General features: G+C 40.8%; 1 protein-coding gene across 1 annotated transcript; it reads left to right on the forward strand.

The window, feature by feature from the left end:
* Positions 1 to 755: 755 nt before the first annotated feature.
* On the forward strand, positions 756 to 14,819 carry LOC139720752 (uncharacterized). Its single transcript, XM_071632107.1, has 9 exons — positions 756 to 875; positions 2,460 to 2,696; positions 3,327 to 3,469; positions 4,471 to 4,740; positions 7,068 to 7,727; positions 9,409 to 9,718; positions 10,812 to 11,031; positions 13,378 to 13,560; positions 14,305 to 14,819. The coding sequence occupies exons 1-9, from the start codon at positions 765 to 767 to the stop codon at positions 14,817 to 14,819; spliced, it is 2,649 nt and encodes an 882-aa protein (XP_071488208.1). The 5' UTR covers positions 756 to 764.
* The last annotated feature ends 1,978 nt before the right edge of the window (positions 14,820 to 16,797 follow it).

Here is a 16,797-nt window from a genome sequence, read left to right on the forward strand (position 1 = left end):
GGGTCCAGGGGCAACGTCCGCCCCAACCCCAACCCCCACAACCGAAAAAGCAACAACAAGCAGGTGGAATCTTCGGACATTTCATGGTGTTGGTGATTTGACTCCCCCCTCCCCATCTTAAATTCGTGCTTTTATGTAGTGAAGATGTGTATTATGTCGTTTACTATATTAAAGTGTTTTTCGAACAATTTTTTGAAACTTTTATTTTATTTTCTGAAGAAGCATTCATTCACGACTGATTTCACTTACTCTCTTTTTTCTTTTGTTCGAATTCACAATCAAGAATTTCAATATTGTGTGATAATTTTACAACATCATGTCAGTCAAATTTGTACCATGACAGATTTATTCCACTCCTTTTCGTGGCACAATATCTCAATTTATTTTCGCACCGGTTGTATGATAATATCAGAATACCGAACAAGTTTTCACGAAAACAGTTTTGAGTAGGCCTATAATTTCCTGCAATCAGTTTCGTGCAAAATTTTGACTTATATCACGTTGCATTTTTAACGCGACGGTGCGTCCGTGCCGTATTTATAGAGGGCGCCACCTTTGACCCGCAACTGTGCACGCGAAGATGAAAAAAGAAAAACAAAAACCTCTGCGCTCTCTCTGTTTGACGCCATGTATGGAAATGCTGTCACGTCGTCGTATTTTTCCATAGCATACATTCTGTAGAGCAATATTTTGCATCCAAGTTTCGTCTGCTAGATCTACTTCAGTCACACAAGCTGCTTTGCAAGCGCCGCGAATATTTAAAAATGTCTCAGCCAGCTGCCAGCCTTTTGTCAACGACGCAGGTGAACACTCATTATTCCTATGGACATGGCCTCCCTGGCTGCACTGGAATGGAGATACCGACGGCATTGCAGGTAAGGACCATATTCTGGCCCACGCTTTACACTTCACGTGTGCCCTGCGCTTGTATTGTGTGTTCGTACAGTAGTCAAACCCAAAGAACCCTGCCTGCGCTGCCCGTGGTGCATTGTGTGGCGCCTGCCTGCATGCTAAGCTCATAGAGACGTAACCGGCCTCCTAACCGGCCTCAGGTCCCGGTGCGGTTTAATAAGAGGGCGAAAATCGAGCTCTAATTCATACCTTGTAACTGTTATTAGTCACCATCCTAACTAGACTAGTAGCACATGCAAAAGTGATTGAAATAAGACAATGAATATTACTTTTAGCTGAGGAGGTACATCTACAGTGCCATAACTTAAAGAAAAGTGAGAATTCCAGAGGGTCAGGAGTGCGAGTGCTGTGATTAAGAACTAACGCTTTAAACAGGGCAAGAAGTATCATCAATGTTAGTGTCAGTGAAAACAAAATTTCTGTCTTTTAGCACATTTAATGAGAACAGTGCCGGTCTGAGAAAGTATGTATGGTCCAGGAATCTGCAAATATCTAAAATTTGGTTTTGTTCTAAGCAGCCAAATTTTGACAGAAAGTAGATGAAAGATTTTAACTCTCCAAGGCAAGACAAATTTACAACAAAATCATAATTTGGTTCAGCATGTGTCATCCAAAATTACATGTTTTGTTTGGTCATTACAGAGGATCCTAATCTGTGACTTTTTGTTGATTGGTTTTTAGCTATGGACAGTCACACTTCTGTCATGCATTGTGTGTATTTTTTTTTTTCATCATCTTCTTGAAAATCCCATGATGGATTTTCAACAAATTTGGCAGTTAGCATCCCGTCCCTGGCTTTGAGGGATAGGGTCTTAATCTCGAGCTTGTTGAGGGATAGGGTCTCAGTCTCGATCTTCAAATTGCACAATGCACATACCCCCCTTGAGGGGGACCCCCCAACCAACCAATTAAGGAATCTTTAAAAATCTTCTTCTCTAGAACCAGAAGTGATAGAGGTAATAAATAAGTTGATCACTACAGACAAAATCCCCAATATAGGAAATCTTACAAATCTTCTCTCAAACCATAATTGATAAGCTAAGCCTAAGGTAGTGTGCTGTGTAATTTAAATTTCGTGATTATAGTTTCGAGTGTAATTAGAATGCTATTACCGGTACTAAGAGTGATAGAAGGGAACAAAAAACTTGATTTAAGTTTATTTCAATTAATCATAATCATTCTTTGTAGGATTATGATTCCCAACCAGACTACTGGTATATAGCTTCATGCATAGATCCACAGCTGTAGGTGCCTATAACCCTTGTTTAATTTAGCCCCATTTTGAAATAATTTTTTTACCCTTATAATATAAGTAAACATTTGAAATATTTCAAGGCAAGTATGATTTTTTTTTTTTTTTTTGGGGGGGGGGGATGAGGTACAAAAAGAACTCTTACCAGGTACTCTACCTTTTCCTCATAAGTAAAAAATTACAAACAAACGAACTTAATTAGGAATTTTATTCTTTTTAGAACTACGTACAGACCATGAATTATGAAAGGTGTGCAAGATTTTTAAGTTTATGTTTCCATTCACATCCCACACAGAATATTCTGCCAGCTGGCTATGACCACCACTTGTGTGAAATGGAGATGGACGAAGTGGACAGTGCAACAGAAAAATCTGAAAAGGCAGTCCCAGTTGGGTTCTTTGCAGTTTTACGTCTGAAGCTCATAGACGAGGAGGAAGTCAAGAGATGGATTACAGATTTCCAGACATCTTCCTACTGCACCTGGAGGGTACTACAGACGTACCAGTACGCTGGGAAGAAAATTAATTTCAAGGTCTGAAATACATGTACATCCATGGGCAAAGTATCTTTTTTTTTTTCTAAATTACCAGTATTTGTCTGGAACAGTAGATGAGTTGATATGTTCGTATATAATGCAAGGGAATGTTCTTTGTCTGCATGCATCAAGTTAATATTTTCACAATCCGCATGGCAATGAGTGAGTGGTCAGGTGTGGTTTTAGAGAAAACAAAATATCAGTTCCATCAAAGTGATGAAAATACATTTAAAAATGCTATTCCAAATGAGTATAATTTTATCGCAAGATACCAGCAATCAAATACAAGATCCTTGAAGGACGGGGGGTTTAGTGTCGCTTGTTTCGTAGACATGAAACACTCCATGGTGTGGTAATTTCCACAAATTTTGAACTTTCTTAACTATCTTTTTAAAGATATTTAATGATTGACAAGTACATTCTTCAAATTTTTACTAATGTTAGGTTCACACAATGTTTGTAGCATTTGAAATTGTCTTGTTACAATGCTTTGTTACTGCTGATGCAAAAAAACAAAAGTGTTCAGTATATTGGATATGAACATTATATGTCATGTGCACTTATGCTAAGTTTTTTCCTCGTTTTGGCCTCTGTGTAATGTTTCTTCATGTTTGTTTCTGTCTACAGAAGAGATATCGCTGTCACCACAACACCAGGCCATTGAAGGACACCAATCGGAAGAGAGTAACACCATCGAAGAACACTGACTGCCAGGCAAAGATGGGCATCACAGTAAAAAATGTTCTCACTGAACGGGGCAGGCACAGGAGGTACGAAAAGTTGGTTTGAAGACTTGAGGCTTGATAATTCACCATCACTTCATTCCGTGTATTCTGATGCAGGTTACAGATCAATAAACATATGTGACCCACTGCAACAAAAGGATCCGAAAGTCGGAGGAGGACCATTTTCTGAAAATGACATGACATAATTCCCGTACCGGTACTCTTCCAGTTTAATGTCATATATAACATGACTCCTAAAAGTATCAATGAATTCATTAGCGCATGTCGAGTGGTTTAGGAAATCAGCGTTTCGAGAAAACCACCTTCAAAGTTTTACTTACGACGCTGTCATGATCAAGGGAAGCAAGAGAGTTTTCACAGTTTGACAGTAGAAGGTACGCTCCCAGCAACCTCCACGATGTTCATTCAAGCTTAGCCCCAGCGGTCTACGCACGACTAATCAGTAACAAGGATGCCATGCACTGACCAATGAGATCACCCCCTCGTTGCTAGGGGCGGAGTCTAGCTGCGGCGCTAAATCCAAATCTTTGGACATGTTTCTGCGTCATTGAAAGTCGGAAAATCATGGCCTAGATAAATGCTATTTTCTCGCCTTTCCTTTGATCATTTAGCTTCGAGATTTCGACATATGACAGAAGATACATTATACTACAAAATTATGTCAAAAACAGAACATTTTGACCGATTTTGATGATCTGACTTCAAACTCAATTCTCTCGGCTCACCCGTCAGTGACTTTAGGATCCTTTTGTTGTAGCGGGTCACATTATTGTGTCACATACCTGTAAGTGCAACCCACAACTTGTGGTTGATTATCAATCCACTTAATTAGAACAGTACTTCATGGATGACATACTTCACATGTAGTGTTGCCACAATGTTGATGATTATGAGTAAATGCTAATTGCTTAGTGGAAATCATTAATGAATTACAGTTATAATGATTCAATCGTAATGGTATTTAGGTGAGTTTTCTCTTGATCATTTTCTGATGTCAACTTTCTGAACTTGTCTGTGATTGGTAGAAACAAGGCTGACACTCACATGCCGGAGTATCCCACGACAGTTGTCTTGTCATTCAGACACAACCACAACATCATGTGTGCAGACGCCCTGAGGCATAGGGATGTGTCGCGTGAGACACAGGAGAAGCTAATCTCCCTCTTCAAGATGAAATACACACCCTCGGCAGCTCTGGAAGCTTTGAGAACCGACCTGAGAGCAGAGCACGGAGATAATTACTGCATGGTGACTGCCGACAGGGCAGTGTGCCCTGACCTGCAGTACTGCTGGAGGTGAGAAAACGATGGTCTTTATTGTCTTTATAACAATTGTTCGTTAATTATTAGTTAGCATGTAATAATTGTTTTGGGTTTTTTTCTGTTTTTGATGGGGGGGGGGGGATGAATAATAACCTTTAGCATGTCCTTAGAATTTTCAGCCTCTGACATAGTGCTAATCATCCTTTGCCAGCTTAACTTGGAGACTTAGCATAATAGAATTTGACTTCAGTAAAAGACTTCCAAACAAGAGAATGAGTAAACTGGGATGCTTAGGATGTTTTGGGGCTTACCAGACAATGGATGAGTCAACATACAATCTGCATAGATCAACAGGCATAGGACTATGACTAAGACTGCTGGAAAATGTGAGCATACCACTCTGCTATTCTGATTAACATGAGCTCTGCAGGTTGTGTGTTAAGGTATTTTTTAATCATAGAAACATGACCAGTCTAAGAATGCTTGTGTGGTTCAGTTAGGCTTGATACTGATTGCGTGAAGCACATATTTGAGAGTGAAGTTGATATCTCTCTCTACACTGTAAGTGTGGAAGTACCATTTTATTTGTCTCGCCCACCGGAAGTGAAGGCGAGACTAAGGGATCCAAATGGCGTCCGTCCGTCGTCCGTCCGTCGTCCATCCGTCGTCGTCGTCCGTCGTCCGTCCGTCGTCCGTCGTCCGTCGTCCGTCGTCCGTCACAAATGTTAAAGTTTACCTGCAAGACTCTCTTATGATGCATAACTTGGCAACTCTTACAGCAATGGCAGCCACACTTGGGTGATAGAAGCACTAGGGGTATCTTCATGTTATGTTGTTGTCAGAGGTCATGTGATGATGTCAAAGGTCATTTGAGGTCATATATTAAAGAGTATGTGCAAGACTCTCTTTTCTAATACTATGTTAAAGTTTACCTGCAAGACTCTCTTTTGACAAATAACTTCACATATAAGTTGCTTGGATTACAACCTAACTTGGGTCATAGATGCACTGGGGGTACCTTCATGTTATGGTGCTGTTGGAGGTCACAGGATAAGATCAAAGGTCATTTGAGGTCATACGTTAAAGTTTACTTGCAAGACTCTCTTATCACACGTAACTCGACACATGTTGCTACAATGGCAATCAAACTTGGGTGATGGATGCACTGGGGGTACCTTCATGTTATGGTGCCGTAAGAGGTCACATGATAAGGTCAAAGGTCATTTGAGGTCATACGTTAAAGTTTACTTGTAAGACTCTCTTATCACACGTAACTCAGCACATGTTGCTACAATGGCAATCAAACTTGGGTGATGGTAGATGTCTCTTGGGAAGTTGAAGGTAACCACAAGGTCAAAAGTTACAGATAGGGGTCAACGAACTTTTAGGGCCCAATGTTAAGTTTTTAGGGCGCATTTCGTTTATGGCTTATAACTTTTGATCCCTTTGTCCGTTTGTGACCAAACTTGGATGGAAGATGTCCCTTGGGGAGGTGAAGGTCGTCACAAGGTCAAAGGTCACAGACAGGGGTCAACAAACTTTTAGGGCCCAATGTTATATTTTTAGGGCGCATTTTGATTGTGGCTCATAACTTTTGATCCCTATGTCCGTTTGTGACCAAACTTGGACGGTAGATGTCCCTTGGGGAGTTAAAGGTCATCAAATGGCCAAAGGTCACAGAAAGGGGTCAACAAATTTTTAGGGCCCAATGTTAAGTTTTTATGGCGCGTTTCGATTATGGCTCATTACGTTTGATCCCTTTGTCCGTTTGTGACCAAACTTGGATGGTAAATGTCCCTTAGGGTGTTGAAGGTCACCACAAGGTCAAAGGTCATAAGCAGGTCAATTAACTTCTGAGAGTTATAAAAAATATTAATTCCTTGTACGCGAATGGGCGAGACACAATTTGGCGATTGCCTTGTGTTGTTTATAAACAAGTTAAAGAGAGTACAGTGATTTTCTCTTTTGTCTGTGTTATTTCAATTCCGGAGCAGTCTTTATCAATCTAATACCTCGTTTTGTGCTTAGCTCCTTAACCAATGCAATTGCTAAGAGTTTATTACATATGTTCTTACATCTGTCATGATTGTGTTTTTAGAGAACCTTGCTTTCAGTATGTTTTCACTAACTGACAAAACCAAGACAATTAACAAAATAGTCAATTACAGTGAACTTCCAGAGATTTGAAATTTGATCATGTTCTTCACGATATACATGAAAAAGAGAGTAGGGGCAAGCTGGAGTGGTCAAATATTGTGCAGGGCTTACCATTTTAGTTAACTGAGAAAATTGTATTCCTGTGGTGCATCATTTGATATCTTTCTTGTAGGATTTGAGCAAGTATTCATTTTGTTGATTAGGTTATACAGGCAGACTTGTGAGAAGAAGGAGGAGGATGTACTTCTCTCTTTGACCGACATAGCCGAGCAGCACAACAGTGAGAGTCCCAGTGGTAGCAGTCCTGCCATTAAAGTGGGCATTACCGAAAATGGGGTAGTGATCGTTGCCATCTGCACCCTGCTGATGCAGCGTGTGCATATGTTCCTGCCGGACAGTAGCAAGCTGTGCTTCCTGGATGCTATGAACAGCGCAGACAGACATAACCACAGCATCTTCCTCCTCCTGACGCACAGCAGTGTTGGGTGTCTACCCATCGGCGTCATCGTGACCACTGCCAAATCTCAGGCCATCATCGCGGGGGCGCTAGAGCTCTACAAGTCCATGCTTCCCGAGAGCTGCTTTCGTGGCAGGGGAGTGGCAGGACCGAAGATGATCATGGTGAATGACTGCCCTAACGAGCGGCAGTCCTTGAAGGAAGCCTTCCCTCGCTCCCAGCTGGTCCTCTCTGTTTTCTCCATCCTCCAGGCCACCTGGCGCTGGCTGTGGGACCCGAAACATGGGGTGTCCAAGGAGGAGAGGCTCAACCATTTCAACCACATGAAGAGGATGGTGTTCTCAACCAGTATGGATGACATTAATCAACTGTGTGCCGACAGTCTTGGTGATCAGACTCTCAATAAGTAAGTTTTTTAACACCTTGAAGACGAGTACCAACTATAAAGCAAAATCAGTCGGTCCTCAATGGGTTAATCCGCCTAACTGTATCATTCTTGTTCCTTGAGACATGTATGGTGTAGCGTGTATGTGTGGATTAATGTTTGATAGTGTCTTGGGACTGTTGATATGATGATGATGGTATTAGTATCATTTGTTTGTTCACTCAAGAAGACAGAAGTTTGTGTTTTTACGTTGGTATCATGTACACAACAAATAATACATATTGCTCAAATACAACCATACAAACTTACACATGATATACAATAGTGCATATACATGTAGTTGTGAACACATATGTGCATTCATACATCATCATAATTTCCACTGTCATAATTACCATTCATAATATCTCAAAACATGCTATTTGCACCTATAGCACAGTGATGCCATGGATGAATCAAGGTCTTATGAAAATGATACAAAATAGAAGTTCAATTGATAGAATGATTAATTGGTAATCACCATGTTTTTTTCTTTATCGTCAAGTGTAAAATGTGCTTCTCCTCTCCCTCTCTTTATGAACTGGGGAAAAAAAAAAGAGGAAAGAAATTAATTTAACTGTTACATTGTCACCATTATATGAGATATTGAGCCGTGTCTTCCTAAGTGTGTTCTCCCTTTACTTTAGTAATATTAGTCTTCATTATCCTCACATCCCGCTATTGCTCACCCCTGTCCGTGCGACATGCAGTTAAAAGTACCATCACATGCTGTTGCTGTCAGCCGTACAATTTTGCTATATAGAGCAACAATGGATATCGCATGGGTGATGTCACCAATTTTCATTGACTTCCATGCTAAACTCACAGTTGACTCGAAGTTTTTGTTCCATTTTATGGCTTTAATGTCTCAATGAACAAGCATTTGCCACGCACACTCAACAATTACAAGCGCAAATTTTGTCACTCAGATGTAAATAAATGCAACCGATCGGTTTCACATATGTACGCATTGACTGTGACTCGCCATGTGCTATTCATTTGCCTTTCACAGAAAGGCACATTTCTGTGGTAGATTCAAGAATTTGTGTGAACTACATCTGTTGACATCCAAGTTGTTGTATAAAACAAATAGTGTATGGTCTTTACCCATGAAATGGAACAAGATTTCACATTCGGTGAAAAATGAACAGTATTCAACTCGGCTTTGCCTTGTTGAATAGAGTGCCTCTATCTTTCACAAACTGAAATCTTGTACCATCGCTCTCGTGACAATTCACTATTCGTATATTGTTGCACAGTCAGTGGGCATTTTGATTTGGTCAAATTAAGACCTTTGCTTCAGGCAAAGAGAAATAGATATCTCATTAGTTACAATTCTGTTTAGGAAGTTCCATCCTAGGTGTTCTTCCTTTAAATTAATGATGCTGATCACAAGAAGATTTTGCACATACAGTCAACATAACCTAACTCAGATCTACTTGGACTGCAGAAATAGCTTTGACTTAGAGAAAATTTGACTTATGAGGGATTAAAATTGATACAATATAAAGAGAAGAGGACTTGAAAAGACCTTCCTTCGACTAAGACCATTGTTTGACCTATGTAAGGTTGACTTATGCAAGGTTGACTGTATGTCTGTCATCCTTTCAGTAAATGAGTGAGAGTAATTGATGGAACATTCTTCACTTCTCTTCCCTGATAGGTCTTTCAAAGATTTCATTGCTATCCACTACCAGAGGAGACAAGAGTGGATGTTGGCACAGTCTGATTACCTGAAGGCCAATCTCCCCAACAGTTTCTGCAAGGCAGCCATGAGGGTGCTTAAAGACGAAATTGTGGACAAAACCAAAGGTTTCAGCTTCACCCAGCTGGTGCGCTTCCTGGCGTCTAGTTTCCCGGATCGCTACCAGCAGAGAATCCTGGACGCAGCAAACGGTCGTCCGGACAACGATGTCATCACCCCACGCTACAAGCTGAAGGGCAAGAGCTTCTCTAAGGACAATATCAGACAGGTAAGCTTATGCTACCCAACCTCTTCTCAGTAAGAGTTCTTGACCAAAGGGGGCTTTTGTATTCTTGACATGAAAGAATGAGATAGATTAGACAGCAGAAAATACCGTGGTTTCACCTTGGTGCGATATTCATTATATCAATCGTAGTAGCAATAGTTCCATTCAGACAGTGATCCCTAATCTCAAGGATAGGCTCTGGCCCGGGCCCCTAGCTACAATGCGCATTCATTCGACGAAGCTTATCCTCCAGGAAAGGCTCACTGCCCCCTGTAATATGCTTATCTACAAGAGTTCTGTCCACACGATTCTGCCTAACTACTAGTTAGTTACCCCCGCAGCTCATTGATAGAGTGTGTCTACACTGTGCCTGACCACAAGCCTATCCTGGAGGTTAGGGAACGCCGTCTGAACGTAACTAATGTAATCTCAAAATGCAGAAATGGAAACATCATGTGAAATGCTGATAGGTATTCATACTCAACAACAATGAACATTTTGAATCATTGTTCACACGTATGAAAACATTTCAATAATTGGTAGGCAAATCTGTAGGACAACTGAAGAATAAAATCCATGCATCATCAGTCTCTCTACAATGCAAACACACATATCTTCAAAAAATTCCATTTGTGTATAATGTATGGCAATAGAAGGATGCGAACCATAATCTGTGCGTAAGATTATCAATGATCAGTATTGATGCATCAAAGGTGATTTGTGCAGTTGTTATAGCTGCCAAATTATTGATGGACATTTGGCTGGCAATGACATCTAAATTGTATGTTACCGATATTATAATCACTATTGTATGAAAACTTGAGAAACTTTTATATTTTACAAATTTCTGTCTTTTTTTCAGATTGTAATGACAAAGCTTTCATTGTCCTGTATGTCTGATTTCACACTGTTTTCATCTTGGCAATTTTGAATGCTGATAAGAAGTCCCTGTGATGTCAGAAACATATCATCATAGCCACCACATTTGATCAATGAGAGAGAATCTGCTGATGCTGATGGCAACTCCACACACTGCTTCCAATCATCTCATTTCCCTTGCAATCCCTTGCGATACCATTTTTTCCTTCTTTGGCAGGTAACGGTCACTGACTATGCTGTGACTAGTGGAACCAAGGATGACCGGGAGTACATGGTCAACACTACTGTGGGCCACTGTACCTGTCCAGCAGGGAAAACAGGCAGCCATTGTAAACATCAAGCGGCTGTAGCAAAGTTCTTTGATGTTCCATCTCTCAATGTGTGTGCTCCTGTCACTGACCAGGACACGAGAGCACTCCTGTACAAGATTGCGAGAGGTATGTGCAAACTTCACTGAATGCTCTCTAACTCTTTATGTGCCATGTTCACACATCTGACTCGGTCGACGGCGTGCCAATTTCGCATATTCTGCTCAAACACACAAAGCCGCCCAAACCAATTGATTAATAGCCAAATGTCACAGGACAATGAAAGCGTCTCTCGCAATTCCATTCATGTCACATGTAGCTTGCATTTTGTGTGGTGATTGGCTATCAAGTGGTGTTCCCTACTGGATTTGCAAGTAAAGTTTCAGGCACTGTTTTTATGCCTCCGCCACGAAGTTGGGCCGGAGGCATTATGTTTTCGGGTTGTCCGTCCGTTCGTCCGTCCGTCCGTCCTTCCGTCCTTCCGTCCGTAATGAATTTTGTGGACAGCATAACTACAAAACGTTTTGAGGTATCCTAATGAAACTTGGCATGTATGTGTATTAGGAGGAGAAGTTGTGCCTATCAACTTTTGGGTGCACATGCTTAAGGTCAAAGGTCAAAAGGTCAAGGTCAAATACATAAGATTTCACTATTTCCACCCCATCTATGCAATGCCTGAAGATATTTTCTTAAAACTTAGTGTATACATGTATTACCCAATTAAGATTCTCTGGTGAAAGTTTGGGGTCATGAGGTCAAAGGTCAAAGGTCAAAAGGTCAAGTAACAATATTAAAACTTCACTTTTTTCTCCGTAACTCGGAAATTGTTCAAGGTATCTTCATGGAACGTAGTATATGTACTGACTGGCAGTGATTATCTAGAGAATTTAGGGTTCATGGGGTCAAAGGTCAGGGGTCAAAGGTCAAGGGCAACACTTTAACATTTTACTATTTCCCTCATATTTATGCAATGCCAGCAGGATAATTTTTTTTTTTTTACACTTGGTATATGCATGTATAACCTAATAGAGATTCTCTGGAAACTTCTTTTTTTTGCCTCAAAGGTCAAAAGGTCAAAGATCAAGGGAAAGTGCTGAACTAACTTTTTCTCCATATCTCAGAAGTGGCTCAAGTGTGTATCTTGAAACGTTCTACATATTTATGCCTGTTCTGCCTGACAGTGATTATTTTATGTATGAATTTTAGGGTCAAAGGCCAGATGAAAATGGTAACAATGTACTTTTCAATACAGAAATTGCACTTTTTCTCCATACCTTGAAAATTACCCGTACTCAATGCATAAACTTATGAATGGGCAAAGTCAAGTTAAAGTCCTTAAATCCCCAAATACATGCTCTCCTATTCATCCAATTAAACCTAGGTCAAGGAAGGTGAACATTCAACACATTTGTGACAAACTTGTCATTCTAATATTTTGCCAATTTTGTGAAAATGTAATCACACATTGTCCACATGTACTATAGATCTATTAGGAGAATCATGCATTATGGCGGAGGCATACCAGTCGCCTTAGCGACATTTCTAGCTTTGTACAAAAGTCATGCTTCTTCAATAATGTAGGTACTGGTCATTTAAACGAAAAACTACCATAGATTTGTCATATAATTTACATCAAAGCAAAGCTTGGAATTTTCTTTACAACTTTGCTCGGGGTCACGTGTCCAGGGTAACGAAAATCTATTGAACTTACTTAGATTTGAAAAGCAGAATATTTCCTCAAAGCATGACTACGTTGATGCCTCAGAATAATGTGGCACACAGGGGGTTTACACCGTGGCACACAGAGAGTTAATGTTGCAGAGAAATGTGTATGTGTTTATTGTTGTACTGATGTTATTGGTGTTAGTGACGCACTTTGTGAGATTTAGTATGGTAAGTTTCATGCACAGTGAGAGAGAGATAGACTCAGACAGACAGACAGACAGACAGACAGACAGACTTTGCAAGAGGTCAAGTAAACTGAGTGTGAATTTTCTTCAATTTGTCTCCCTCTACAAATGAAATTTGTAAGATCTTAACTGCTGATGTACAATTTAACAAACATGTTATGTTTTTTTATTAAGTAGTCCAAGGCAGACAAGGCATTGAAGAAGCCAAGAAAATATTAAGCAGATCTGCTTAGCATAATGATGTTGGAATTTCGGAGCTTGGGTATGTGTTCCAAGTTCATTGTGTCACTGCCAGCTACCAGGGATAGCCTGGTGGTAGTGTCACTGCCCGTAAAGAAGTAGATGACAAGTTTGAGTCCCGTGGTTGCTTTCTCCGACATGTTTGTTGAGTGATAGATTAGCATTTGCAATCTTACAAATTTCATTTGTAGAAGGAGACAAATTGAAGAAAATTCACACCTCATCCTTCACCCCTTTGCTTAATATTCCTTTGCTTCCGTGAACTAAGCTGTTGCTATCTGTGATTTGATTCATTGTTGCTGCTCTTGCTCCACCTCAATCTAAGGATGCGATGTCCCTTCCAAGAGCTGGTTTGCGGGACTGCAGCCCAGTGGCACTTCAGCTGATCCTTCAGCCGGGTCTGCAACCAATCAACAGGCTCCGCAGGCAACAGGGAAGGCAAATAAGACAGACGATCTGCAGGCCACGGTCCGCATTCTATCCAAAGAGTGTGCCAAGCAAATCACAGGTTTGTTTTCTATATTTTGCTTACCCATTACTATCTGTTGGCTGAATTATATAACGAACATGGTTATAACAAAATTCCAGTTACAATGAAGTAAAAATTAAGGCCGCAAGATTATCCACTCTATTTATTTTTATTGTTTATTTGTTCGGTTATAACGAAATTTTGATGTAACAAAAGAAAACTGCCAATTCCAAGGATTTCGTTGTAACAGGAGTCCACTGTAGTGTGGGCTTGATTATAGGTGTTTTTGTTTTTGTTTTGTTTTTGTCGTTTTTTAGAATATATACATTTTTCAGTGATTATTTGCACTTGATTTTGATGTGATTATGTGGTTCATAAAATCAATGGTTCATTTAACAAACTCTAGGCAGAAGGGAAACTGACTGCAATATCAAAATTGTGGCAATGAAAGTCAGGTTTCTTTTTCTGTGTAATTTGGATTTGTCTTTCTGTAATGTCACAATTTGGAGTGCAGTTGTATTGGGGTCGTATTTTTAAAGACAGCTCGGTATTTGTAGAACACCATACTACTGTTTGTCTTTTACGGCGGCTTATTATCATAATCACCAATCTTAATCTGCAGTAGAGTTTTTGCTGACACATATCTGACAGCTTGTTTATATACCTTGTTTCCTATTCTATTTTTTTCTCTCTCTTTTCCGATAGCTTGCCATCTTCTCATCTTTGCCTCAGGGGTATTGTTCATGTCGTTCTTGTTTTTCCATTCATGTCATACCAATGCAGATGCAGAAATTAAACAGCGTTTAGAAAACATGTTTTCCGACCTCCGTGCAAAACTTGTTGCCAAACCAGACATCTTCCGGCCTGCCATTCTGGCAATGCTCAACCAATATGATCACAACATTGCCAATGATGCTAAGCTTGCCGGGGCATTACGCACCTTTGGCAAGTATCCAGAATCCATCACCACCACCCCAAGGAAGAAGGAGGCCCCCACCAGGACGAAGGAGGCCCCCACTAGAACGAAGGAGGCCCCCACCAGGACGAAGGAGGCCCCCACCAGTACAAAGGAGGCCCCCACCAGAACGAAGGAGGCCCCCACCAGTACAAAGGAGGCCCCCACCAGAACGAAGGAGGCCCCCAACAGTACAAAGGAGGCCCCCACCAGAACGAAGGAGACCCCCACCAGTACAAAGGAGGCCCCCACCAGGACGAAGGAAGCTCCCATGAGTAAGAAGCGTGCAGCAAGGTGGTCGAAGCCCAAAGGAACTAAACGACCACGAACTGAACAACCGTGATCGGGATGGACGAGTCTGTGGCTTGTGGTATTTTATCATGTACCATTCACTATGTACGGCACAGGCACAGTGGATGTCATTTTTTCCTGGCTCAGTGGTTGAAATCACAGTCTCAATCGTGAGGTTCCTGGTTCAAGTCCACTTGCAGTAGAAGCTGTACATGTGGACGAGGCATTCCCATAGCCTAGTGGGGACACTTAAAACCATTGGTTCTGTGTGTGGTAGCTTACAAAGTCAAGCCAAGTTGGGTTGTATGACCAGCATTGGGGGGGGGGGGGGGGGGGGGGGGGGGGGGCTAGGGGGCTTTAGCATGGTCCCTTGTTGAGGCATGACCCTGAAAAGCCCCAAACCATCTTCTGATCCAAAATGTTTCACGCTCCTGCTTCTGAGCTGTTCATCATTTACCACATTTTCATTCACTGCATGGTGCAGGCAGGAGCTTATGGCGCAGTGGCAGTCATGTAATCTTGACTTCCTCTGTTGTACAAAATGTCGATTTGATGCGATTCCCTCAAATTCCCTTGCAGTTCTCTTTGTATACCAGTGCAGAATCATCAACTTCATCATGCTGTCATGTCTTCCTATGTAAGGTGTGTAGCACTACACACAGCAACATGATTACTGTGAGGGACATTGTTTGCCCACATGTTGTTTGACCCTGTATCTATCTCTTCTTTTTTCTCACAAAAGTATAATTTACTGTAATACATAAAATGTGAAAAGGACACCATTACAGCAAGCATGCATAAAAAGCATTCACAAAAAATTGCTGTCAGACCCAAATAAATGATTTCAAATCTATGGACATGTGTGGCAATGACTTTGAAATTGAAATAATCATGCTAATTCATGATGTATGCTGCTTTTAGAGTCCATGCTCCTTGATGTTTTATGATGTCTGTTTCAAGCATGATAATTGGCAAGTTTAACCCGTTGAGGACAAGTCCAGAGTATACTTGGGCAGGTGTCTATGTCAAATGTGTGTTGTAGCAAAATCAGTCCATTCTCCACAGGTTAAGAGCTTGAGGTGTTTTACAAGTTCCACCATTTGCCTCCAAACAAAAGCCAACCTGGGTGGGAAAGTGTATGCTCTGTTGTTTAAATTGCAGCCTTGAAGCAACAGGAAGATAAGTTGAGCATTGGAAGGAATGGGGTAGAAGTTTAAAAACACTTTCATTTTTTACCCCCTAGGTATGTTGCACAGCTTGAGAGGAAATTTATCATCTGATATTTTTCAGATAACATTCAATAAGCAATGGCGTGGATGCTAATGTATCAAAAGTTTATATTGTCTTCATAATACATAAAACAGGTCGTGCCCTACCAACCTAAAAGTTTGTCTGAGGCTTGCCTGGCATGGCAAAAAATGATGGGTACCAACTAGATTCCATGTATTTAACCTGTTGAAGATGAGTCCCAAGTATACTCGGGCAAGTGTCTACTGTAAAAGTGGTTTCTTTCGCGTACAGATACTTTCGAGGTTTCCATCAGTGCCGACTTTTTCGTGTGTGTTTAAATTCGTGATCGGCAAAATCTGTAAATTCACAGTCGGCAAAAACTGTTTTATTTTGCACATGAAAACCCTAACTATAATCCAATTATTCTTTTATCTATTAAATAGAAATTAGAAGTAAAGGCAGGCTTACCTGAAATCCCGTCTCTCGAGTACTGTATAACATGCTTGTACGTACATTGCGCAGTATCGCTGTGTGTGTGTTGACCATCAATACACTCAATGCAAGGAATATTCATGTGTGCATGTGCGCAATAGCATTGTAACAAGCGGCGTGTTCAAAATATTTTCGTGTGATGTTAAAGTCGTGGTTCAACCTCAAAGCACGAAAAGCATGAAAGTAAAACCACCGCGAAAGAAACCACTTTTACAGTATGGGAAATGCATGTTATAGCAAAATCAGTCCATCCGCAACAGGTTTATGGAGACTGGATGAATTGAATAGTTTGCTACTCGGCCTATAAT

The sequence above is a fragment of the Diadema antillarum genome, unplaced genomic scaffold, assembly GCF_040938485.1.
Source record: "Diadema antillarum isolate AM-2024a unplaced genomic scaffold, OU_Dant_1.0 scf00000012, whole genome shotgun sequence".
NCBI classification, from domain to species: domain Eukaryota; kingdom Metazoa; phylum Echinodermata; class Echinoidea; order Diadematoida; family Diadematidae; genus Diadema; species Diadema antillarum.